Source organism: Anabas testudineus, chromosome 19, assembly GCF_900324465.2.
Source record: "Anabas testudineus chromosome 19, fAnaTes1.2, whole genome shotgun sequence".
NCBI lineage: Eukaryota > Metazoa > Chordata > Actinopteri > Anabantiformes > Anabantidae > Anabas > Anabas testudineus.
The window spans coordinates 15,727,464-15,753,898 of NC_046628.1; the positions used below are offsets into that span (position 1 = coordinate 15,727,464).

The 26,435-nt window shown below is 41.8% G+C and overlaps 1 protein-coding gene across 1 annotated transcript; it reads left to right on the forward strand.

The window, feature by feature from the left end:
* Positions 1-6,707: 6,707 nt before the first annotated feature.
* Positions 6,708-25,287, forward strand: tbx21 (T-box transcription factor 21). Its single transcript, XM_026351983.1, has 6 exons — positions 6,708-7,577; positions 17,230-17,384; positions 19,797-19,918; positions 20,032-20,190; positions 20,753-20,814; positions 21,129-25,287. The coding sequence occupies exons 1-6, from the start codon at positions 7,030-7,032 to the stop codon at positions 21,946-21,948; spliced, it is 1,866 nt and encodes a 621-aa protein (XP_026207768.1). The 5' UTR covers positions 6,708-7,029; the 3' UTR covers positions 21,949-25,287.
* Positions 25,288-26,435: the final 1,148 nt, after the last annotated feature.

Consider the following 26,435-nt stretch of genomic DNA (forward strand, 5'->3'; position numbering starts at 1 on the left):
CAGTGCACTGTGCTGTCTGTGAGTAACATAAAGCTGCCAGTGTTGTGTGCTCATGTGTAAGACCTCCCAGAGGTCCGTGGGCCCCAGATGCACAGCCCAGCATGATTAGCCAACTAATAAAGCAAGGGTTACTTGAAAGCATCAGTCATCAAACAGATACCAGCTTATTTCAGTTTCAGTCTGTCAATTCAGTAATGTATGCATAATGCACATCAAACCACATAATGCATGTTGGTCTGTACTCAAATTTTTAGTTTTGCTGGTTGAAATTACGAGTTAGATTGTACACATGTAGGTCACTTGATTCATCATTACCAGTACTAGTCAGTGTTTGTAGAACCAAATGCTGGGCAGCATGTCTCTGTCACATTAAAGTGGGCATTTACCAAGGTCTAACGAAAAGGTTCCATCACAGGAAATGTGGGATCTAGATGTTTTGTAGCTTGTGATATGAGCCACTGATATTCATGACAATTTAGCCTTTGCGGCTTTGACTTTAACCACTTTATTTGAATTTTATAAAAATACAACAAACTTTGCATATTGACACAGTCATACGTCGAGGGCATCAATGACTGTGGAAATATGACATTTTGAAAGTGCACAGTAGCTGATATCCTGCCTATTTTCTATAATCTTCTTAGCAAGCAGCTGGTTTCAAATTACTAAACCAAGGTTTTCTGGTAAACAGATAGTAATTTAAATGCCCGAAAGTCATAGTGAGACATTAGAGTTTAAAGCGGTCTGTTGGTCTCCACGCAATGAGTCAGATGCCATGCAGATACAACTGTAGTAAATGTTATGCATATTAAGCAACAGTTTCATGTGTTGTTTTGCAGCAGTACATCATTGTGATGCATGTGAAAGCTTGTAAGTGACAGTAGCAGCATAACGTGCTTAACTAGCGGCACTATTGGATTCCCTGACATGATCAATAAGATTTATAGATCACTGGTATCACTAAGGTCAGTAGATTGTTGTCAGTTACTAATTCAACTAAATGATTGGAGCTGGAAATGATAGAGATGTGTTGACCTTGAAAACTGAGCTGAATAAAATGACATCAGGTTTTAGGTGTCGGTGTTTTAAGGCTGGAAGGTCACATAGCTGTGGCGTGTCGGTCCATGACGGGGAAGCTGTTGCCTTAGGGTTACACACTCTCCCTCTCTGTGTGTTTATAGGCGTTAGGGAGGGTTCATAGGCCAAACAGGGAGCGCACACTGTCCCATTACTCACCCCCTCCCCTTAACAAGCTCTTGGAGAAAGTTTGTGGGAGTGGTCACACCACAACAAGCGCCAATGGAGATGTCTATATGCTCCACAGGGAGGTGGTGTCAGAGCAAACGGGTTTTAAAAGATATCCTGAAACGTTTAGATAATAAAATACTTCTAAATGTCTGCACATGAGTCTGTATTGACATTTTACACATGTGCATCCAGTTTCCAGTGAAGAACACTTTCCGCAAACAGGGATTAATATTCTTTATGTTGGATTGTCATCTGAGACCTGAGAGTACAGCTGCAGGTCTAGTGTTGCCCCACGTTGGCTGGGGATGTCTGACAGGACAGAAACCCACCCAGCATTGATTACCAGCTAATTATAGGCTACGGAAGTGGCAGCTTGTTTGTTTCTGGGTTGCTGAGGAATACATTTGCACTTCACCAAGAGTTCATGAGCTATCGAGTGCGAATTCCGCTGAGCCCTGAGTGCCATCTTTTCTATCTCACTCTATCTGGAGCTCTCGAGATCTCTCCATTCTCTCTTTCCACACTTAATTCCACCACCCTCTGTTTTCACAGCCTCGGTGGGTGGTGCCTCCCGAAGCCCTCTTTCACACCCCGTGCAGAGATTTGAATAAACATATGTTGTGTTAATTATGAACCAGTGCCGTGTTGTGCCTCAGACAGGAAGACGTTCTTCAGGAGCTGCTTAGAAGAGTCTGGGCCAGGGCTACGTCAGGCTAATGAGAAACATTTACGTGGTGATTATAAGGGGCGTCCTCACTCCTGCTTCCCACAGCTCCCAAACACCTGCTCCCAGCACTGCCTCACAAATACACCTGAAGCACGGCCAGGATTCAACATTTTTACTCACAACACATCAGCAGTGTGTGGCAAAAAGAAAAACTAGCTCTCATAATGTAGTTGTCTTCTGCAGAATATGTTGCAGCATAATGTTTAATCAGGTACCAATATAATAACTGACTGTAAGAAAACAGGATATTCAGCAGAAACAATTAACACTTCATTTAATTACCAGTAGAATACTAAATGTTAGTAACATACAGCTTTGCAAAGAAAATATTGACCCTGATCAGACCGTTCTTTCTGCACAATGCTGCATACTGCACTTTACACTGTCAAAAAAATGAGTGGGGCTGCATTTGTTTTTCACGTTGAGTGGAGCCCTATAGAGAATTCTTAGTTTTTGTGCCAGAATTTCAAGCTGCTTCTTTATTCCCAGACATTTTACTGTGATACCGTGCACGTGAAGTGAGGAATCTCTCACTTTATGTGATGATGGTCATTCATTATATGTTATAATCAGCCTGCTTGCTGCAGTACAATCACTAAACTGGTGTTCAAGTGAAATTAATGCTACAGCTCAGCTTGTACATTTAGTGTGATTTGTGAACCCAGTGTCAGGCGCGCCATGCCCACCCACATCGGTGCAATGTCAAGATGTGATATTTATGGCTGAGGGGTTACACTCCCGAAAATTACAGTTGACTTAAAACATGAGCAAGAAGGAAAATAGAAAACTGACACAAAAACAGGACAATAGCTAAAACTTTAAAGCTATGAGAAGGTTTTGCTTTAACTTCCTGTTTTTTGTGGCTGAAATACATGTATGGGAGTGAATATACACAACAAACATGTATGAGTCTGACATAGTGAGCATTGTGGTCATGAGTTGGAGCAGCATGAAGTCTCCTCAGGTTTCAAATGGGGGTTGGTGACTCTTTCCAGTGCAGATTCAGCGGGAACGAGCTGTAATCTAAGTGGTGTCGACCTGGAGACTTTTACCTGCCTCAAGTGTTCAGTGAGCTTCAGACAAATTCATGAGTCTCAACTGATGACATCTAAAAAGCGTCTAAATGTAAGATTGTCCTCACACAATAAAAACAAGAGCATCATTCAAGTCAAATAATGTCCAAAAACACCATATATTCAACCAACAGAGGCCTCTGTTGGCGGCAGCAGAGGAAAGGAGGAAGTAGTGTGATGTTATAGAGCCACAGATTCCACAGATGAATGTTGAGGTGGACGCCTGGGTCAACAAAACATTCAACTTCAACCTTTTCTGTTTCCCTGTTGGTTTCTATTAACCATCGCCGTGGTCATCCCTCAGTGTGGTTATTAACAATGATGACGAAGGTCACGGAGAAACATTATTATTCATTAAGTCATATTTCTGCATCCTAGAAATTACTTAACATTAATTACATTGATAATTTATTACTCTTATTTTAGGGTTATGTTTATGCACTTTCTGCATTTCTGTATCCACCCTGATAATCTCTCAGCAAAACATTTTGCTTATGAGCATAATACAGACAGTGATTATATTTATCAGCACATTATTGAGATACAGTTGTACATAGTAAAAGCATGGAGGGATTACTTGGGGCTCAAGAGGTCAGGGGGCCATGGTAGAAATTTATAGATCTCAGTGATCACAAAGAGAAAGACTACAGTTCCAAAAAGAGGCGAAGAGACTAAATGTAGGACAACGACCACATAAACAGACACCAAACAACCAAAGAGACACCAGACACAAATACAGCAACACAAAAATAGACATATAGAGTTAAAGATATAAACAACCTGCTGTGCTCGACCACGAAGAGACAAACTGAACAAAAAGCTTAGACTGGGGGTTGTGTATCACAGGAGTGGGTGGTCTTTTACCTGTCTCCTTTATCTCACAGTTCATGCATTAGTAAATATCATTTCCTGTATAGAGGGTAATGAAGAGATGACTCGTACAACGAGGACAGCGCTGCCTGAAGTGGACACTGTTGCTGTATTGTGGGTCTGTGAGAGCTATGAAGATTGACACCAGTGTCAACATGAATAATTTTAAACGGGGGCATTTTTAGATGCCATTCAGCTCTTCAACAGGCACTTCTCTTAAAACAAACTGAAGGATTTAGCCTGTGTCTGTTGCCTGTGATGTTAATGTAGAACCAATTAAACTGGGCTCATTTCAGACTTCGTTTCCTGTTTTTAAAACCTGTCAATGATTTCACGGTGTGATTCCCACACTCTAATAATCACCGTCACCTTTTGCTTTACACACAATATCACTGGTTTTAATAAGGTAGTCTGGTGTCACTGTTGATGAGGACATGTCCCACGCGTGTGCTCGTCCATCACGTCCACCACACGACTGTGAAGTGAAAAGCAGCTTCTCACCTCCAGCATCAGCACCACTCTGATGCTCTTGGGCAACCTGACTCCTCCAGTGGAGCTGCTCAGTGGCTGCAGGTTGGTCTGTAGTTGTACTGGGCAGCTTCCTGGTGTGACTGTGTTGAACTGTGTGGATATGGTGGCAGTGAACGCACCCTGAATTAATAAAGGTTAAAAAAACAGTGTTGAAATGTGATGTGTAACTCACCGGTGCCAAGCTTCATATAACTGCCTTGATACTTTCACCTCTTCCTGTGCTCACAAGTGTTTAGAGATCAGCCACCCTAAGATTAGATCATTATCTTGTCCAGAATACCCCCCCCCCCCTGTTTGTTTTGATTTACATCCGTGAGAGGCCCTCTGACCTGCTACTAACGCGTCCAGGAGAAAATGAAAGCTGATTGCGCTTCACAAGGTGATGTCCGGGGGCCTCACCGGAAGCTGAGAGAGCAGAGCAGAGGAAGTGGTGATTCCAGCCTTGGGGGGGGGGGGCACGCCTGGCTGGCCGTGGCAGCCGTGGTGTCGCTCACACTGTGGCCCTCTCACCACCCGTGTCAACACTGATGACTTCAGCGTGTGCCCTTGCGAGCTCACCTTGCTAGAAGAGGCAGGAAGTGGGATTAGAACAGTGACAGTGACTGGAGGGGTAACTGTGTCATACCTGCACCAGTAGGAGACGGGGGGGGGGGGGGCATCTATTAATGTGTGTGGGTATGGTCACACACATGCAGCTGCTAAAACCTCAGGGTTCTGTCTTTCATCTGTGTTTATGAAGCAGGTCCTGTAAGACCAGTGACGGCCACTGAACCATCAGCAGAGCCGCTTCAGTTTCCCTCAGACTTGGATGAAATGAGGCGTGATGGGTTTGACACTGTACAGCAGCACAATGGCACGCTTTGACAATCACAGGAAGCGTTTGTGAAAGTTCATTTTGCATATTTGACTGCGACTGAAACCTTACCTTATGCTTTCTGAGGTGTTTTTGCTGCCACAGACGCCAAGTTCAGGCGGTAACATGACAAAGGCCCAAAGCAGGTTGGTGATGGGAGCAAAGCCTTTTAAAGGACTCTTCTGCTGTTTTTCAACTTGAGTATTTGCATCATAATTAACTATGAAATTTAGCACTCACAAACTCCTTGTTGAGAGATTCAGGAACCAGGTCCTGGTGCATCTGCACGTGTTCGTTAAATCATTTTTACTGTTTTACATTCATTAGTAAAGGAAATCAAGAAATATGAGCAGTTTAAAATGGATAAGTTTTCATTTCAGGTCCTGTGAAAATTCATATATTCATTTTCATTTTATGACACAACTTTAACTTCAACAGCCATTAAAACCAGTGGTTGTTGACGTTCTTCTCAGGATATTATGTGAAAAAAAAGTGATTCATAATACAAATGGAAAATGAAAATAAAATCTTGTTGATGATTCAGTCAACTGGTTCGTGGTAAAAAATAAAAAAAGTACAAAAGGGAATAACAGGGTGCGTGAGCCCCTCGTAAAATTCCCTGCGACATTAATGAGACAGTTTATTTAAGATCAAGACAAATAAAAAAAAAATCAGAAATCATTGTTAACGAGTTAAACTTAGAGAATACTGCCAAGTAAATATTGAATGAGCACAAAAGCTAAAAAATGTCATTTAATTTAAAAGATAAAGTCAAAATTCAGTCTAATAATGTTAAAAATATTATGTTCAACACAAATAAAAGTCGTATCCGAATATCTACAACTCAAAACGCGACATGCTATTTAACTGTTAAATTATAAAGTGGATAAATGTAGTAAAATATTGGTGTCTTATCAAAATTACAAACCATAGTAAAATGATTTAATTATGAATGAACACGGTTCGTTTTAATTCAGCGTTTGATTTTTGTTTCACTCCATCCTTCACGTCTCTTTATTAACTCATCGGAATATTTGGTTACATGTGTGGAAGTAAAATCATATTAATACAAGTCACTCATGCACAAATTAAGCCTTAACAGTAAAATACACAGAAATGTGCTCAACCCGAAGTTTGAGGCTGTCACCTGGATTTTTAGTTTAGAGCCGTTTTGTTATTTTTTATTTTATTTCTATTCAGAATTATTTTTAAAACTAATCTAAAGTGTATTGAAGTACTTACTTTTAAAGAGCAGTCTGTACGTGTGTGTGTGTGTGTGTGTGTGTGTGTGTGAGGGCTTGGCTCTGTCATATCTGGAGCCTATCACGTCCTGCCCCTTGCGCCAGACACTCCTCCAAATATGACCACTTGTAAAATGTATATATCATAGGTTAGAAAACTGAGCATGTGTTGGAGTCACTGGTAGCGACTCCACACGTCAACAAAAAGACAAGATAATCACCTGCTCGGGTGCTGAAAAGTTTAAAGCTAAAAAAGTCCAATGAGTCCGTGTGGGGATGTTTGTAGATGTTGAATTTCAAGCTCTCAGCGACCGAGACACCGAATTTTAAAGTTTGTGTGATGTCAGTGCGCTTTGACTCCTAGGTGAGGATCAGAGTCCAGGCTGTGTTGTTTTCTCCTCATTTTTCATTGTGCGCGCTCTCATTCAACTGGACGCACGAGTGGATACTTATGACAGTACGCACAGTCCCGGCGCGGGGCTGCAAATGGGCGGCATAGGTGGCAACCTCTACCTCAGCATGTTGAATGGGACTGAAACGCAAACTTTCGGAAAGAGCACCGACATCAGCAGTCACCTCCACCGCGGCGGCAAGGATCTATCCGAGTTTAAAATGGGGATTCAGGACACGAGGCTCTACTACTCGGACTCTGTTCCAAGCGGGCAGGACGCACTGGCTCATCCGTACCACTCGGAGCAGGCGGTGGGAGGGTACGGAGCGCAGTCCGGCAGGTTTTACGCACAGACCCTCAGCAGCTGCCCGTATGGCGGCGTACGGTCTCCTCCAAGAAGCGCAGCCGCACAAAGTTACATCTCGGCGGCAGGAGACGGGTTTCACACAGGCAGTAAAGACGTGTACGCTCCTTCTCCGGAGAACTATCCTGGGAGCTTTCAGCACGGCTACCAGCGGCCGTCTCTCTACCCTTTACCTGGGCTACAGGTGTGCGGAAAGGCTCAGGCTGTCCTCAATAACTACCCGCTATGGGCCAAGTTCCACAAGTTCCAAACCGAGATGATTATCACCAAACAGGGGAGGTGAGTCTGCCAAATCAAATGTCAACTTTTTTATTTTCCATAATAATTAAACGTAGCAGGGAACAAGTCACAGAAATTACGCAGAGCTTTTATTTTGGTTTTACACTCTCTCTAATTCATCCACCGTCAGTTCTATGTCATTAATAATCTGGTACTTCACTGAAATGTGTTTGTTCACCTCTAAATACAATTCAGTGAGGATTCAATCACACTTCACAGACTGCAGCGCTGTGGTGATCACTGATGGAGGTCAGAGTTTACTGTGCTTTTAGCTCCTGTTTACTTCAGGCATCACAAACACATCACTGGTCAGGTGACGAGGGTGTTGGCACTTTTTGGGTTTTGTGCTGAGAGTCTGATGAGAATAATGTCTGAGCCTTAAGTTTAGCACACAGAGCATGTTAAAGAGAATTTGTATGAGGATTTAAAAATTTCCCATGTTTGAAATGTATCTAAGCAGAATAGAAAATAATCTTTGGCCTAACTGATATAATTCATTCTATTAATTAATTTATTTTAATCAGGATCTTTCTGTTAACGTTTCACTGAATCAACTTTTAGCTTTGGGCTAAAATTGCTTAGAAGCCAGAGAGATTATGAAGGAGTCCATGTCAATTGCAGGCTGAGTTGCTGGAAAACATTTTGACACCTCTTTTGACCTCTAAAGTCTCTGGGGCCCTTTCAATTTCAAACGGCATGAAATTAACACAGCAAATTCTCAATTAATCAATTAAACTCATTAGAAAAGTCTCCCTCACTTTCATCCAACTTGAACCAAACTGCACGTTAAATCACTTTTAGTTTTTCCTTATAACTGTAGAAAATGCGTCATTCTTCGTGTGACTTTAATATTAAAACACAGACAGAAGTTAATTCAGTGTCTAAATGTTTCAAATGTCTCATCTCGGCTCAGATCGAAACGACTAAAGGTCGCTGAAGTTTTGATAAATAAACCTCAGCTCGGTATCTTGAGTTGGCGGCTTCAGAGACGATAACGAGAACAACAACGCGTGAAAATCCTCCCAGACACAGAGACAGGTTTCAGCAGAGCACAGAGCTGCTGGTCTGAGCGCGCAAGAGACGGCGCTGCCGGGCTCCAGCGATGGGTCACCGAGCATTAACACGCACCCACGTCGATGAGCATTAACTCACTAATGTGCGACACTTGTGTTTGACAGAAGGTTTCGGGCCGTTGGTTTCTCATAGCTCGGGTCTGTGCACAGAAAGCAAGAGCGCTGTCACTTAATAGGCTACTGATCCATTTTATTACAGTCCTGAGTAAAAATTATCTCATAACTGCAGCTTATGCATTTCCAAACTAGAGCTTTACGCATTGCATTACGCACAGAAGAATTAAACTGTGAGAGCAGCAAACTGCAGCCTTGCAAGCATATTTTGACCTGCATGGTTTCTTTACTCTGGTTAACTTCTGCAGCCAGAGTTAGCAGCCTGCTGCCAGAGTGCAGTGGTTAAATAACATTTTAGAAGCCAGACAAGCCTCTTTCTAAGTTCATCATGATCACTTCATGAATATTCGTCTTTATTCTGTAGAAAATGAACAAAGAGAAGTTTCTGTTTCTGTTGATGCTTCAATAAGATCAGTTAAGTTGATCATATGAGTAATTGTTAATATAACACAAAGCTAAATTATTGGAGATTGTGTGCCAGTGTGTGGATTTTGTGACAGCAGAGAAAGTTTCAGGCAGTTTTTGCAAATTATGTTTTTATATTGTTTCATTTCTCCAAGTGTGTGTGTGTGTGTGTGTGTGTGTGTGTGTGTGTGTGTGTGTGTGTGTGTGTGTGTGTGTGTGTGTGTGTGTGTGTGTGTGTCCTGTGTGTTGTGACATAACCAGTCCTGGTATATTCCTAACACTGTGATCAGCAGCTGCTCTGTAATTAAAAACATTTAATATAATTTGACTTTTTTTTTTTTCACATGGCTTCAAAGCAAACACAGGATAACACATGAACACACACCTGCTAGACTTTTTGTGCAGAAGAGGATAAACGCTGCCCGCAATAATAACAGGATCGGTGAAATAGGTGCAGAGGTGTTATCCTTCCACATGCAACAAAAGCAAATTTTCATGCGCAAAAACCACAAACCTCATAATATGAAAATTTCAAATCCTGCTCATGAAAACGTTTTTCCTTTTATCTCGATTTCCTCCCTCACACGCTGAAGTGCAAGTATCCAACCGAAAAACTGATGACGGTGCCAAACAACACATACTTTCTGAAACATAACAAAAACTCCAGCAAGATTTTTGGAGGAGTTGAGTGAAAGAAGAGTTAAAGAAGAGTGTGTGGGTTTTTTTTTTTTTTCAGTATCAGAGGTGATATCCTCCTTAAATTTTCATCTTGGGTTCAGGCTTCCACAATAATTTTGCAGTGTTTTTAGAGAGAAGCCTGCAAGGAGAGGGTCTGCAAAGTTAATCAAAACCCCGGTGCCTGTAGGAGAAAGGGTGAAAGAAACTGAAGAGGAAAGTAGAGAGAAGGGTCAAACACCACTGAGCCTTTAGATGGCCACGCTGAGGAGGTGAGGCATCTTTGAAGTTCAGGAAGTAAAAGACTAGATTCTCTTTTTTTCTGCTTTCTTCAGCCTGCACTAGATGCCGGGTGTACAGCCTGACAGATCTCTCAGAAGTTTTGCTCATGTACCACACCTGGGCTTTGAAATCTAGAGACATATTCATGGCCTGTAGCAAAAAGGAGCGGAATTCATCTACACCTCTCACGAGCTAAATTCAGATCACCACACTAGTTGATGCCGTTTCAGGCCGTGCTCGTGTCTGACTCATGCACTAAGGCGAAGTTCATCGAGACGCGACGCAGAGGTCGAATAAAAACAAAAAAACACAGCATCACTCGACGTTGTCCAAGAGCACAAACTAATTAATGAATGAGAGACAGAGAGAGAGTTCTTGGGGCTAAATCATGGAAAATTCAAGTGACTAAAACTGAAAAGAGAAAGTGAAGCTTTGTTCCCTCATTCATTTGTTTGATCAGTGTGTTAAATCCTACACCTGGGGTGAGTTTAGATATGACTCAAAAGGACAGACTTTTCCCTACAGTGGTTTCCAAGAAGCACCTTCATTTAAAGGGACTTTCTTTCTGGAAACAATAGTAGATTTGATATTTTGCACATTTACTTTAAATTTGTAATTTAGATTTTCAGCCTGCACGAGAGACTTTTTCAGACATTCTGATTATTTTTACTCGTGAATGATAAAATAAGAGGTTTTTCTTGACCATTCACATGTTCTAGAAAGGAGATGGGACTGGCTGAGTTTGTAACAACACCTTTCAGGGAAATAATGCAAGGTAACCTTCACACTCAGAGGAATCATGCTCTTCTGCTCGTTCTGCTCCACTGAGCCCGAACTGTAAAACGTATCATTCTGATGTCTGGTAACTTTTCACAGAGGAAATTATCTGTTCTCTTATTTTTGTTCCCAAGAATTACAAAGTCTTGCAATGAGTATCTGAAGGTAAAGTTTCTTTAATGCACAAATTAACCTACTGGAGCATCAGAGACACACAAGGGGATTTTTATCCCCATCTCAAAAGCTGAACTTTAATTCTAAAAATGCTAAATAAAATTAGTTTTTTAATAACTGCAGCTGCCTAGTTAAGTACAAAATAAAAAACAAATGTTTGAATAATTAATTTCTTTCCAAAGTAGGTACAATATGTCATATTTTGGAAATGATCACTTGACATTACCAAGGAAATTAGAGTGGGCGTCTTCACGAAGATGTATAGCTGCAGATATTTTAATACAGCACAGTACAGCAGTAATAAACCATTTATCATAGGAACCAAGTGGAGACTGAGCTTCTTTTTTACATTTTCAGGAATGTTTGGAAGTCTTAATTACTAATTCTCTCACTCTCTCTCACTCAGTCTGAAAGCAGAAGTAGATGGACTATTTCAAGGTTTTGACAGAATGACTTGTCACTTCCTGTTCAGCTGTTTATGTGTGCATAAGCAGCTTTTCGTTTTCTTTTTTTTTTTCAGAGAAACATCTAGTACTAATATTTTCAGATAGCTAAAGAAGAGCTTCCTCTAAACATGTAATATCCTCTTCTAATAACTAGGGCCTGTTCATTTTTCCACTTGGGCTTCATTTTCATTACAAACAGCGGCTGCGTGGACTTGAACATATGCTGCTAACGTCTTGTGTGATGAATTAGCTGCTAAATATAAAGTCATGTGTGTTTATTTATTACTTATAGGCAACAAAAGAAAAACACAAATAAAACCAATAGTGAATTGAGCTAAATAACCAACACGTGCATGTAAAACCTGATCTGTCCTGTTTCTCTGTGCCACAGTTATCGTCCTAAACTAATAAAACACACCAGTGACATTTTCCTTCATTACCATAAACACATAATCCCACATACATCTTTGTGCTGCTGGAAATACCCACTAGAGCAGAAAATGTGCTTTAATCCATGACCGCAAATTGTCTTCAGTTCATGCACTTCTGTAGTGATGTTTGTTAGAACCTACAGCTCCCAAATGATTGTGGCGATTTTAAAAATGAAGCTACTTTACATTGTTGGCCTGTTTTAAAGATATTCTAGGAACAAGTGGCTGTGAGGTGTTACTGTGCAGGGACGTGTTTGAGTTTGTGAGATATGAAGCATGAACTCAGCCGAATCAGGTGATTCTGCACAAAAATTCAATTTAAACATATCTAGTGGCCGAATTCCTACAGAATGAGTCCGTGTGTGAATTGAAGAAGTACCTGTGTGTTTAACAGTGCTTGTGTCCGGCAGCAGCTGTAGACTGGCATGTTTTCGTCACAGCGTACGCACGGTGACAAAAACCAGACCTGAACTCCTGTCCGGATGAATCAGCTGGTGCACTCATGTAGAAAAGTCCTCTCCCTGGTGAATATCCAGTTCCTCTCCTCCACACCAGCTTCTGCCTCGCATCCCCAGGACAAACCCTGCACACCTCCCTCCCGCCACTCCACCCTCTGCTCTTTCCTTTTCCCTTTATCTAACCTCTGTTTCCCCCCGCGGTTTCCCCTCCTGCGCTCTCTGTCTGCTCAAACCCAACTCCCTCCCCTTCGTCTCTCCTCAACATCCACACAGTGTATTTTGATTTTTTTAAATGTCACCACCAGTGGTACTGTCTGTGTAGTACCGGTTGGTTCATCACACTCATCTGTTTCTATGGTATTTTAAGCTACAGTTATGAGTGTTCACGTACGTATACACCTGGATCAGACTGAGGAAGCAGCACACAGTCATTGCTCTTGTCGAGTTTCCAGTGAATCAGGGTGGCAAACAGGCTGGTTGAGAGTCCAGGCGAGGCCGTGCATCTACAGCTTCCACTGCTGCAAAAACATGTCAAATGCAACAGACAGAGCTGTTCCACGCTGTCATGTAAAATTAAAATCATCTATGTGTCACGCTGTAGTCAGGAAGCAGCACTGAATCGTGCCACCACCAAACTAGTAACATGTGTTGTGTTTTCAACTTCTCTCAGTGAACTCTGTACATAAAGCCTGAGTGCCGCCCCCACATGCAAATACCCTCTGTGTTGTGTTTTCTATGGTTTCCCCCCTTGACAAGTTCTGATTTCCTATAAAAGGCTCTAGTATAAGTGAATCGACAATATCAGAAAAAAAAAAAGTTTTGAATCTACTTTCTAGATTACTAAATTGCACAGCGTGTAGTGGGTGGATCCACTGCCGAACAGCCAAGTTTCTGTTTTCACTTGTATTAAACACAGCAGTGGAAGAAGAGCTCTTTCACCTGTTCTCTGCCAGCCACTAAAGAGCTGCTGCCACGATTGTGTTTCACCGAGAACTATGATTGATTGTTAAACTGGACTTGCCATGTAGCCAGAAAGACCCAACTGGGACCCTTCACTGAGGGGTTTTGTCTTACCGCTGAAGGGTAAAACAGAGGAGCGTGTGTACACGAGTAGAAAGAGTCTCCATTCAAACGCACATGTGAAGGGTTCTTCGGATGAATTTAAAGAAGTTCTGATGTGATGAGCACAACACATACGCACAATCATTTAAAAAATACAGTTTGCAAGCTTCAAGTGTTGTTTTCTGTCCAGAAAGTTGACACAGTGGGTTAATGTTGAGTAGGTTTAATGCGAGGACACATCGTACATGAGTGTGTGGCCGTTTTATTTGTAGTAAAGTGAGAAAATTGCTCTAAATATGAGGTTTTATTCTAATAATACTTGTTAATTATTAGGCTGCTTGTGGGGTTTGTTGGATTTGAGATAAATCTAGAATCTGAATCATTCTTTGAATTAAGTTTGAATTACAAAACTCGAAAGAACCATGGGAAGTTCAACACCTGAGGCGTTAGTAGTGGGTGATGGTTTGTTCTAAAGATAAACTACAAATTGATCTTTTATGACAATGTGTGACAGATGTGTGTCGAATTAGTCAGCTACAAACTCCAAACTAGTTTTAGAAATATATTGTGCACCAGCCACAACATTAACACCATCAGGTGGTGTTAATGTTGTGGTGGATAGGGGTCAGCAGAGGAAACATTTGCTCATCAGGTGTCAGCCAGAGTGCCGACACTCACCACCGTCCACGAGCACTGATTGAGCTTCATGAACACACACATACACCCGCAGTGAAACATATCACACATGTAAAATCCTCATTAGCCAGGACAGACCTGGGAGCCCTGCAGGTCTCCTGCTAGCCCGCTAACAGTAGCCTCCAACAAGTCGCCTCTTTACCCACCTCACTTGTTTTTACACCACTAAACAGCCAAACTGCTTCAGGGAGGACAAACTGAATTTAAATGAGATAAATTTCCATCCAGACGAGATAGTGGCTCTTGTAGTTCACGTGTACAGCGATGCCTCTATCTTATTTGGAAACGTTTTATCAAACTGAATTATCATTGCATGTTCAACCCTTGTTTGTGACCAATAGAACAACACCTTGGTGTATTTACAGGAGTGATCAAATAGACATCAGATCATATCTTTTTTTTCCACCCACATCAAAATGTTTTCGAAAAAAAAAGCAGAGGGTGGTTCTGAAAAGGAAGTTTTCTTTTTGAGTACAGTCTCATATGCACTCTTACAATGACTAATTTAAGCCAGACACATTATAGAACGGCACAATCACTTGAATGTATCTGTTTCTATTCATTTGCATTGAAATGAAGCATTTACAGGCAAACTCCACATTTAAAGAAAGATGTACTGCTAAAGCAAGTCAGGCAGGAGGTGTAGTTAGAAATAAAAGTTTTAACATAGAAGAAGTCATAAAACATGGAGGGAAATACTCATTAGAAATGCTCCAGAGCTGAAGGTGCTGTTAGTCAGTGTAACACAGACGGGTCAAAGTTCAAGCATGTCCTGATTTATTTACAGCAACAGCAGTCTAGTGATGATAATATAAATTCATCCACACTCATTCAGTGGTGCGTTTACTGCCCGGTCAGACACCGTTAACGTCAAAGGAATCGCTGTGAAGCATGTTTGTTTCCTTTCTTGCCAACAGATGAGTAGACTGATATCCAGCAGCATGTTAGCTTAGCATAAAGACCAGACGCAGGGGACAACAGAAAGCTTGTATCTGCCTACATTTTCACAACTTGTTGCTTTTAAATTTCCGTTTATTGCATATTAAACAAAGGATATATATCATTAATGATCTTGTATTGTAGCTAATACTTTCCTAACTGAACCAAAGTACAGTAGCAGCAACACACAGGAAGTTCTACCTGTGTGTGGGAGTTCATCATTTCTGAACCAGTCTCCAGGGAACAACAAAGCATGAAGCTACAATTTCTCACTAGCGAGCAGAGACAGTGAAGAGCTGCACACGCTGAATCTAATCCGTCCAGACAGAAAGCTAGGAAGGATTTTTAATGCACCAGAAAGGTGGGACAAAAATGCTGCAGCTTGATTGGAGCAGGTGACAGGTGCACTGGTCCAATCGTTCAGGGCGGCAGGAACAGGTACAGGCATTAAGGACTGCTACGGCTGCTGGCCTGGCTGTAGTTTTAGTCTGGTTTACCTTAGGACAGATCCCTGCTTCCAATCTTTATGTCAAGCTAAGAGCATCTTCTCACTGAACACCCCACTAGAACACACACGAGCACAGTGTACTTCCCCAAATGTCGAACCCCGTCTTCAGCTCGGGCAGACAGTCAAACCGAGTGCTGTCTTATAGTTTTTATGGGATTAAAAAGTCGAAACAAGGTGACGAACACGGCTGACCCAGAGAATTATCATAACGAGGTGATGCTTTGTGTTCTATAATGTAAAATGAGGCTGAGTACTACCGGGCCAGTGAGAGCTTCTCTGTCAACACTGCATGCATTTTACATGGTGTGTTAATACACTGTAGCATGTCACAAGTGTGTGTGTTGTGGTGTGTTTGCGGTTTGTCTGTTTGATCCCATCCCCTCCACATGTGTGTGAGTTTAACCCAGCCTCTCCCTCTCCTTCCCTGCGGTGCAGCACCCAGGGGCCCCTTGACCTCCTTGTTACCCCGGCTCACTGAAGCCCCTCTGTGATCAAAATAAGGGCAACATGTAAAGCTCCAGCAATCAAGAGCAGCTCCGAAGGCATCTTTTATTAAGAGCAGCATTAAATATTCACCTAGACTCGCCGCCCCTGTCTCAGCCACCCCTTTAGTCGTCTCGTGCATTGCTCTGATTCTTCAGCTGGGGAGAAAGCAGAAAGAGTCCAGTAGCTGTGACATCCAAACAGCCAACACTTCCCTTAGTTACTCACATAGAGCACACTGTTGTCCCTAAACAGCACAATTCCTTCCTTCACGTCAGAGGATTCTTTTTGTATTCACTCATCCACCTCCTGCGTCAGTTACACAGTTAGTGAGCAGGAAGAACTCAGGCTGGCTGCTTCTGACCATGATGGCTGCTGAAAGGAGCCATTAGCTGTGCAAATGAGGACAAACTGTGCAAAAAGAGCTAAATGATTTAAAAGGAGAGCACGATGAACATGTCGGAGAAGCTCCACTGGTGTAAATTGCACTTGTTTGCATGTGGTTTTGCTGCTTTGCATTAATAATTTGTACGTGTACTCTGGATTTCTTACATCCTTTCCAGACTTTCAAGTAACAAAACACGTGTAGAGTGACTGCATTCATTAATAAACGTAGACTAAATGCTATACAGTCTCAGTAGTAGTCATACATGTGTTTGAGGATTGTTTGTCCTGCTCTTAATTATTAATCTGTCATTTAAGAAATATCATCATATATCAAGGTGATATTGGACTTTTCCACTCCACTGCATTTATCTGCCAGCTTTAGTTACAACAGTAGTCCTCGATATCGATGTAAATGCAAAATTGTTTTCTCATCATCAATAAGCCTTTTAAATTAATTAACATTATTTTAGTAGTTTCCAGCTATGATATAATTTACAACATTAACACCATCCACATTGTACTCCTGACTAAAACTGGAACATGTCAAGTTTGAACAGTAGCGTAATTTGCAAATTCAGATATTAAATACAAAATATAAGCACATAAGTAGGTGAAGTAACAGCTTTTAACTCGAGTGTATTTGAAATGCATTGAGTATTTCAGTGCTGAAGTTCTTCTACTGCGACATCAGTGAAAGGTTTTTGTGGTTAAATGTTTGTTGTGTCTGTGTCTGTTTGTGCAGGAGGATGTTTCCCTTTCTGAGCTTCAATATCACTTGTCTGGAGCCGTCTGCTCACTATAACGTCTACGTGGACGTGGTTTTGGCCGATCAGCACCACTGGAGGTACCAAGGCGGGAAGTGGGTCCAGTGTGGCAAAGCGGAGGGAAACATGCCAGGTACATTTAATCTGATAGACCTCAAAGTGATGACACGTCAGTGTGAAATGTATTAAACTGCCTTTAAGTCTTTCTGCTGAGTTCAGTAAACACTGAAAACAGTTTAAGAGTAAACATTTATCCTAAACAGAAAGATTAGAGAGCAGGTTTTTATAAACAGCATTACTTACATCACTTCATTTACTTTAGCTGACAGCAGATGCTCTCGACCTCTTAATTAATTTGTGTTCAGACACTCACCCACCGTGGCCTCACAAGTACGTCCTCCTTTTTCCTTTCTCCCAGAAACACGTTCTGACACTAATTAGATGAGCTGAGACCAGTTTGTGAGCGTAAATCGTGGTCAGTCAGTGAGCAGGGTCCTCGGCTCAGTGCATGCTGATCTCGAGGAAGTGGTTTACTTAGCAGTATTGTAGCAAACCTACATGCATACAGTAGTCAAACCAAGACGTGCATCATGATAAACAAGTAGTCAGAGAGGTTTCTGTGGACATGTGTTGTCGAACTTAGCGGCTTCATTGTTGAAACTGCAGGAAGAGAGGGATAGGTCTTTTTCATTATGGCCACTGTCCACCATTAGCCATGGATTTCCACTGTGGGTGATTTAGCATCTTTCCAACCCCCATCCCCTAAAACTGCATCTGCATTACATTTTCTCTTCACATTATGACAATATTTTAACAATTAAAGCAACAGTATGTGACTTTGTTCTAATTTTCCTCTTAATGGTCAATAAAATATAAAAATATGGCGTCTTAGTATTGAACATAATGCTGGAGTTTGGTGAAGATCACACAGAGAAGAACAACTTGTTTCCTCCAGAGAAAGATCACAGTTAAGGTTATAGGGCGTTCAGTGTCCCTAGCATGTACTATAACAAGCATCCTTTTTATGAGAGGACAGTGTCAGAGGATGGATCAAACATTTAAACATGTATTAAACTGAAATACTGTACCCGTCGTCAAACAGAGCTACTGTAGATCTGTAGCTGTCCCAGCATATGCTTTTTGCAGATTTACTCCTATCAAACTGCATGTTTAATGTAAAGTTACAAGACGTTCTGCAGGGGAGATGCCAAGCTAGGTAGGAGGTCATTTTAAAAATAAAATAGTCTCTGTTACTATCACAGCTGTGGTAAGACAACTGTGGGTTGAGGACCCAAATGCAGACACACAATGCAGGCAGATGTAGTGCTAAAAATAAAAATGAAGGTGAAAATGACTTACAGGATGTGAGACGGGAGCAAAAACAGAGAAGCAGCAAGAGGTAGGTTGATACAAGTCCAAAGAAGACATAAAGACAGACTGGCAGGGATCAGGTGGAGGAGGCAGGTATGTTTATTGAGATGATTGGGAAACAGGAAACAGGTGAGGTGGAAGTCAAGGAAAGTCCAGGGACATCTAGGGCTTGGATGGCACCTAAATGGCAGTTCATGGAAATTTCCAGACAACCAGAGGTCTGAGGACGTGAGGATGCGACTGGAAGCAAAGACAGAATGAGCATGTGAAACAAGGCCGAGTCAGAAATGTTAAAAGTTATCCTACAGAGGTGAGGTGCTGTCAAAGCATCGTGACTGAGTGGATTGAATAGGTCTCTCACACATCGTATCTTAAAACACAAATTAAATTTGACGTTCAGACACCGGCCTCAAACAAAAGTGCTTTGCTCTTAGTTAAAAGTAATTTAGTTAGTCACAAAAATATTTCATGCTTATCCCCAAATGTTGTGATACATCGGTGTTTTCCCCACTGATCAATAGAAATGCTGCCTTAGATTTCAGTTTTCTGTCCTACTGTGGTGTTTACTTTCCATCTATCTTCTACTCCCCGTGCTCACATCCTCCATGCATTCATAATTACTTCCTCGTCACACCTCGGAAAAAAAAATCACAAAAAATAAATGATAGCAAGTTAACCAAGACGACATTTTGTGTGTGATTGATGATAGACAAACCACAATTATATGAATGAAAGAAACTGTAAGGTGTTGTCACACATGTAACAGGTGTTGTGAAAAAGGTGACTACAGTTGTGGAAACTGTGGTGAAACAGTGTCTCTCAATTAGATTTAATAGTGCACTTATGTGGTGTGCTCATATAAGGTTAGCAGGTCATTGTGGTAACACTGTGAAAAATCATGGCACTGAGATTGCATCCTGCAATTAGAAAGCATCAACAACATCAAAATGATATCTGTCATCAGTATTATTGAAGGAACCAGCTGTTAAATGGAGCCAAATATGTGAAATATGATGGAGAAGTCTGTAACAACATCTGTGGGTGTGATACCTGAAGATACCTGATGATTTTAACAGCTTCTGGGATGCAACAGGGAATATTTTAAGGCTCTATGTATTCATTGCAGGTGCAGGAAGTGTGGATGTGTGTCTGATGAGTTTTTTTGCACCTACAGGCAACAGAATGTACATGCACCCCGACTCTCCGAACACAGGAGCTCACTGGATGAGACAAGAAGTGTCGTTTAGTAAGCTCAAGCTCACGAACAACAAGGGAGGCACCAACAACGTGGCACAGGTACCTTAAAATACATTCATATTAAAAATAATGTCTTTAAAAGGGAAAGAAACTCCTTTTTATCTGATATTATGACGTCTTAGTCTTTGTCCTGCTCGGTCTCTCCGCTCTAGATGATAGTGCTCCAGTCGCTCCATAAGTACCAACCTCGCCTGCACATCGTGGAGGTGAAGGAGGACGGCGCGGAGGACCCCTTCCTCTCATCCAAAGCTCTGACTTTCATCTTCCCAGAGACCCAGTTCATCGCCGTTACTGCTTATCAGAACGCAGATGTGAGTGCTCGGCTTCAGTTTATTTTCCATCTAATCTGACTTCATGATCATGTCCTCTAACTCCTACAGCTCCATTTAAATAAGGTCTACAGTTCACTGATTCATGTCGACTCCACACTTTAAGAAATGAAACTTTGGTTTATGCCTTCATGCATCAGAAATTCACACACTAGTGTTCCTTCCTGCATCCTGCTACAAAGGTTAGAACGGGTTAATATACGGTTGCCAAGTTCAGCTAAGAGTCACCTCAGCTGACCTGAGTCTCCAGTATGTGTTGTACACAGTATATCTAACAGCTGTTCACATACAATGAGCAGGAGTTACTGAATGCCCAGACATGAACGCCCCGTTGTTTGATGATTATTCCATCACTGAATGCTCTCTGGTTCTAAAGGAGGCCGCTTTCCAACATCCAGAGAAGAAACTGCATGTTATCTTCATTAATTATTAGTCTGCGACCTCCTCTCGTTCTGCTCTCTCGTTTCTCCTACATGCTTACTCACTCCTTCTCTGTTTCCTATGCCTACATTCTCTCATTGCCCTCCTCCTGTTCCCTACACAGATCACTCAGCTGAAAATAGACCATAACCCCTTCGCTAAAGGTTTCCGTGACAATTACGACACGTAAGTAATTTATCTTTAAACGTTGTGTCTAGAATAGAATCATAATGAATATGTTGATGTTAATGTGTTTGCTCATTATAAGTAGTGAGACTGGTTCACTGCAGGTATTGAAATGTCCTCAGTGTTCATATCATCCTTTAAATATTGGAATACACACAACCTGCTGCTCTGCTTCAGCGTGCTGCAGTCAAAGGGTGTGAGGGGCTGTGAGATGTTTGATAGATAGTTTGAGGTTTGGGCAGGAAATAACACCTTCATTTTTTCCTCTTCTTCTCACACTCTCTTCTCGTCCCCTCCTCCTCCCTCCTGCCTAGGCTGTACGCTCCTCCCGACTCTGATCGCCTCACCCCCTCCCCTACAGAGAGCCAGCAGCTGCTGCCAGGGAGCTGCTACCCTCAAGGCTACCTCCCTGAGCAGTACATGAGCCCCCTGCCACAGAGCCGCTTCTTCAGCCGCGAGCCCATCGGTATGGGCCAGCAGCACAAAGACTCGTCCTCTGGCCCCGGCCCTCACAGCCGCTGGTACCTGCCGCCTCAGCAGGGCGTGGCCCCTAATCGCCTTGAATTCACTTCCTCCTATGATGGGGACTTCTCCGGAAACGGTTTCTACAAGCCCTTTCCCCTGCAGACATCCGCTCATCATGCCCTCAGCTACTACCCAGACCATCCTTTTGCATCTACCAGTGTGTCTGTATCAGCAGCCACCTCAGCAGGCTGGAGCACCAGCAGGCCCACCCCACAGTACCTCAGCCACCCAAGCAAACCGAGCCCAAGTCTGGGCTGGTTTAGACCCATATCCTCCTCTTCGTCCTCCTCATCTTCTTCAGTGTCGCCTGGCAACCCCAGGCTGCACCCTCCCTCGCTCCTTGAGCCGCTGCAGCCGCCCCTGCTGCAGGAAAAGCCCAAAGACTCTGTGGGGGTGTTGGCAGAAGACCCCTGGCTCGAGCCTCCCTCTGTGAAATCAGCAGACTCTGCAGACTCAGGCCTGTTTGAAGGCAGCGTGGGGGACAACAAGAAGAGGAGGGTGTCGCCCTACACGTCCAGCACTGAAAACTCCCCACCTCCACGCAGTGGGGACGTCTGCGAGAAGGACAGCAACAGCGATGCCGACTATTATAGCTATTACACCCACTGAGGGCCTCACACACCACGAGAGTCAGCAGAGGTCTCTCTGAGAGTCCACAGATTGTGGCCAGACCCTTTTTTTAAAGTGTCAAACGATTACAGGAGGAACTTCCAAGGTTACTGTCAAAGTTAGCGTTGAACACGAGTGGATGGGACGCTGCCCTAAAGTCACATAGACACCAAACAGACAAACAGACCTGTGACTTAAGCCTTTGAAACATCTGGAGATTTGAAAAAAAAAAAAAAAGATCTGCATATCTGCTTGCTGACAGACGCCTGCAGGGATTGTCTGTTCTTTCTGCATCAAACACTGTCTTTGTCTCTTTTGCTCTGTTTGTCTTTGTCTGTCTCTTCCTGTCTCTGTCTGTCTCCAACTGAATCATTCACACATACACTCTCAATATGCTCGTGCTCGTTTCCCCTGATCACTCAGAGCAGAAATTAAGCCGTCCCTCTGATGTGGCCCAATTTATTTAGAGCAGCTCCCACTAGTGACGATAAGGGAGCGTTGCAGGCTGAGGGTGCAGAGGCCAGAGTGTTTGAGTGGAGCCCAAAGACAGGGGGTTAACAGAGATTCGCAGGCATGTGTTAGGAAGTAAGACTGCTAATCTGTCCCAACCGTGCTAAAACACCTTCTGTGTGTATTTCTATGTGTGTGTGTGTGGTGCTGTTAAATAAATCAACCAACCAAAAACAATGCAACATATCTAACAAGTCAAGTGTTTATGTGAAGCACCAATCTGGGGTTTTAGTTTACATTTACATTAAATACAAAACACAGACAGTTAACACCAACACGGTGCTTAATATAATAATGAATATGATCAAATCCAAATGTTTTATTTATTGATGACGATGCATACAGTGTGTTTTCATAACTGAGTCAAACTTCAATATGAGAAATGGTCCAACCTGCTATGTTGTTGTGTCAGAAGCTTTCAACTAACTCTCATGAGCCTCTTGCCTGAATGGTGTTGCCCAGATGTCCTGGGGATGATTTAGCTGTCATGTTATGACCAAAATGTGGAAGCGCTTTGTTTTATTTATTCTATTTTGTTTCAGGGACAGTTTACATGAATCAGTGTCACTGTACATGTGCCAATATTAGCAAAAAAGCACATTTTAAATAAATGGTGCTGGTCGTACTAAAGTGTAATGAAAAATAAGATAATACCCACATTTTAATTTCTGTGCTCAAAGTTGTATCATAGTCGCTAAAAACAAAGTCTGCTGCACACAGTTAAACAAAGGCTCGGTCGATGAAAATGCTCCTGTCACCACATACGAATAAACCACAAGATCAATACGAGCATCAATAGCGATGTAATCAGAAAACAGTATTGGCTACGGGAAGTGTGACAGCCCTAAACACACACTGTACATTGTGCACGAGCAAATAGTTTAACACGTTGCACTATTCAAATTAGACACTTCACATTATCTCCTTTTCAATCTGGAACCACTGAGACTTCTTCATCTTTCTTTTTCTTCTTTTTTTTTTTTTTTTTGCTGAAATGCTGCAGATTTCCTCCAAACACTTCCCATTCAGTAGGAACAGAGCATGTGTAAAAAGTGGGTCAGTCAGCCTGCCAGCATACACCTGTACTGTAGGTAAACAGACAAGGCACTGTCACCTCAGACAGCAATGAACAGGAAGCACAAAGTGACCAGGCAGACACTCTGATTTCCCCCCCAGTCCTCGGTTTATCATGTGGTGACACCGGCCGACAGAAGCTCGGCTTCCAGCCTGGTGACAGAGATGAAGAGTGAGGCTGCAGTCGGCACTTATCAGAGATCTGCTCCTCATTCTCACCAGGTGTGCTAATGGCCTCAGACAACACTGAGGGCGACAGACAGGTGCCCAGGTGATTTACGTCTTTTGAGAGATGAAGTCACTTCTATGTATTATATTACTGAAGGTCAATGTAAATGTGCACTGTTGAAAAGCCTGAAATTAGCTAATAAACAGGTGCTAGGTAGGTATCACCTTCACACAGAGCCAGATTAGCTGTTTCCAGTCTTTATGCTAAGCTAAGCCAACCTCCTCCTGTTTCATATTTATCTGAAGATGGGAATATTATTTATCTTCAAGCAAATAAGCATATTTTTAAAATCGCAACAACAATCATCTCACACAAATGAAATTATACAGCTGGATTTATTTGGAGGTCTTTGGGACCAGAGGGGAGGGGACTTTGTGGATACCTATATTATTATTTTATTTTATTTTTTTAACTTAATGGGTTTTAAACATTTAACTTAATGGAGATGACTTTCCTTCTGAACAGACATCTAAAGAAACTGTTTAATTAATTATTTTATATGATTTATTTCTCAGCAGATATAGATTACTAATAAATCCAGGCTATTTCCCTGGTTGCATCAAGTTATTTAAACTCAGTTTTAACAATTTTCTGAGCTAAGTTGATCTCATACAAGCGTTGCATAAAAGCTGGGATAAAAAATGATGCACATATATATCAAATCCTTTTTGCAGCACGTCACTGCATGATGTGAAAAAGAAATTGAACCTTTAATGAGCAGTTAAACGGCAGCAACGTGTTCATTTGTCAGTTGTATGATTCGTGTGTTTGTGTAACATTTCCAAAAGATGTCTTTATTAATGTTTATGTTGACATCTGTCAGAGAAAGAAGTGATGATTCTCAATGTACCTTAACAGAGCTGTACAACGGACAATTCATGTTTCAAGTGCAATTAATAGACAATAGAGAAAATTAGCATAGACTCGGTGGTGGCGTTGATGAACAATGATCACTGGCCGGTGGATGATGTCAGTTATTTATTTAATGTGCTGTGGTTTGTTATGTGGTAACTCCCAGTGAACCTGCATCATGAGTGAAAAACCTCTCATCAAACAGCAGCAGAACAAATGCTTTTGGACACCTCAGGAACGACCCCTGCTGGATTTCTCAGCTACTGCAATCATCTACAGACAATGTACCCAAACCGTCCCTGATGTTAAACCACTAGTACCTCCATTTCCCTCGAGTCTGTTTCCCTCAAATGAACATTTTACTGAGTATGAGAACAAAACTGCAGCGTGGGGCAGCGGTATTTCCAGAGATATTACTGTATAATATAGATATTGAGGTGCGAAGAAGGGAGACCAAGCAGGTCGACCAACAGACATGTTATTTTCTGTGTGTGGTACATGTGCACGGTTTTGTCGAGGGAGAAATGATTCTCCTTTGCAGAGCTTATAAATTGCAATGCAGAAACAAATATGGTTTCAGAAAGGGAAAGTGTTATTTATTAATGCTGGCTTATTTGTGTAATGTAATATTGTTTTTTGTTTTTTATTCATGAAATTAAAGCTTACACATGATATATGTCAACGGTTTTGATGTGTTCTTTTCCTGTATGCGGATCTAAAAACCGATTTGACTGCTGATATCCTGAAACTTGTTAAGAACTTTTTTGAAATTGAATTTAAAAAACTGGTAATATCCAGATGTTGTAGGTGCATCAGGGCCTGTAGCAGCATCTATGTTGGTTTTGCACTTCCCTTTTCTTTATTTTTTTCCTTTGTTCAACAAATCTGAACAATTTAATAAACCTTTTGTCTAAAGAACAGAAAACGTACAAAGGTAACACTTTGTAAACACTGTACAACACGTTCAATATGTTGCTCGTGTTTTGCACTCGGTGTGAATGAAGGTCAGTCACCTCGTTTCCACAGTCTCTACACCACCACTTTCAAACTAATCAACTCAAATTAAAGTAACTCGTGCTTTATGGCACAAAGGGAATTTAAACTAAATTAACTTACAGCTACCTTAAAGCAAAGCAAAAGTTAATTTGTTGTCTGTAGTTGATCAGTTAGATTCTTTTCTCTGTTAACTAAAAGTACTTCTCTGGGCCGATATGAACGTGAGGAGGGTGAAAGTTGTTTAAAGACCATAAACTCACTCAAAGCTGCATAAAGTCGAAGAAAGCTGCAGAGTAACATGCTCACATTGTTTTCACATCATCATCTGACAGACTGGGATTTTAAAATGTAGATTAGTTTCTTCTCTTTATTGTAGATTATTGGTGCATCAGTCCAAACAAAATGCAGATGTCCCCCTTTGTGAGTCTGGGGCCGTTGGCTGGTTCACATGGGTTGTAATCCAGCACTAACTTCAGTACATTTAAACAGAATGCACGCTGGGTGGGAGGAGAACATGATTTGATTGAATATTTGCATATAATAAACTATTACAGTAAAATAGGCGTCCCACTAATCTGACAGGAAACCTCCAGTTCAACAAGTCATACAGTTCATTTCGAGGCCTGACCTGCAAGGTGTGCATCACATTCAGTCTTTTGTGCAAACACCAGTGAAATCCTCAAAAGTATAAACATGTATTTGTCAAGTGAAGTTATCTAAAAAATATAGAAATAAAATGTATTAGAAAATTAATCTTGTTTAGAAAGTTCATTCAGCATTTGAGGGCTCCCATGAGCCAGTCACAGGTGAGACCAGAAGCACTGTC

Coding starts and splice junctions, on each gene's coding strand:
- tbx21 (XM_026351983.1), top strand. CDS start 7,030: ATGGGCGGCATAGGTGGCAACCTCTACCTCAGCATGTTGAATGGGACT. Junction 19,919..20,031: donor GCACCAACAACGTGGCACAG/GTACCTTAAAAT, acceptor TCTCCGCTCTAG/ATGATAGTGCTCCAGTCGCT. Junction 20,815..21,128: donor TTCCGTGACAATTACGACAC/GTAAGTAATTTA, acceptor CCTCCTGCCTAG/GCTGTACGCTCCTCCCGACT.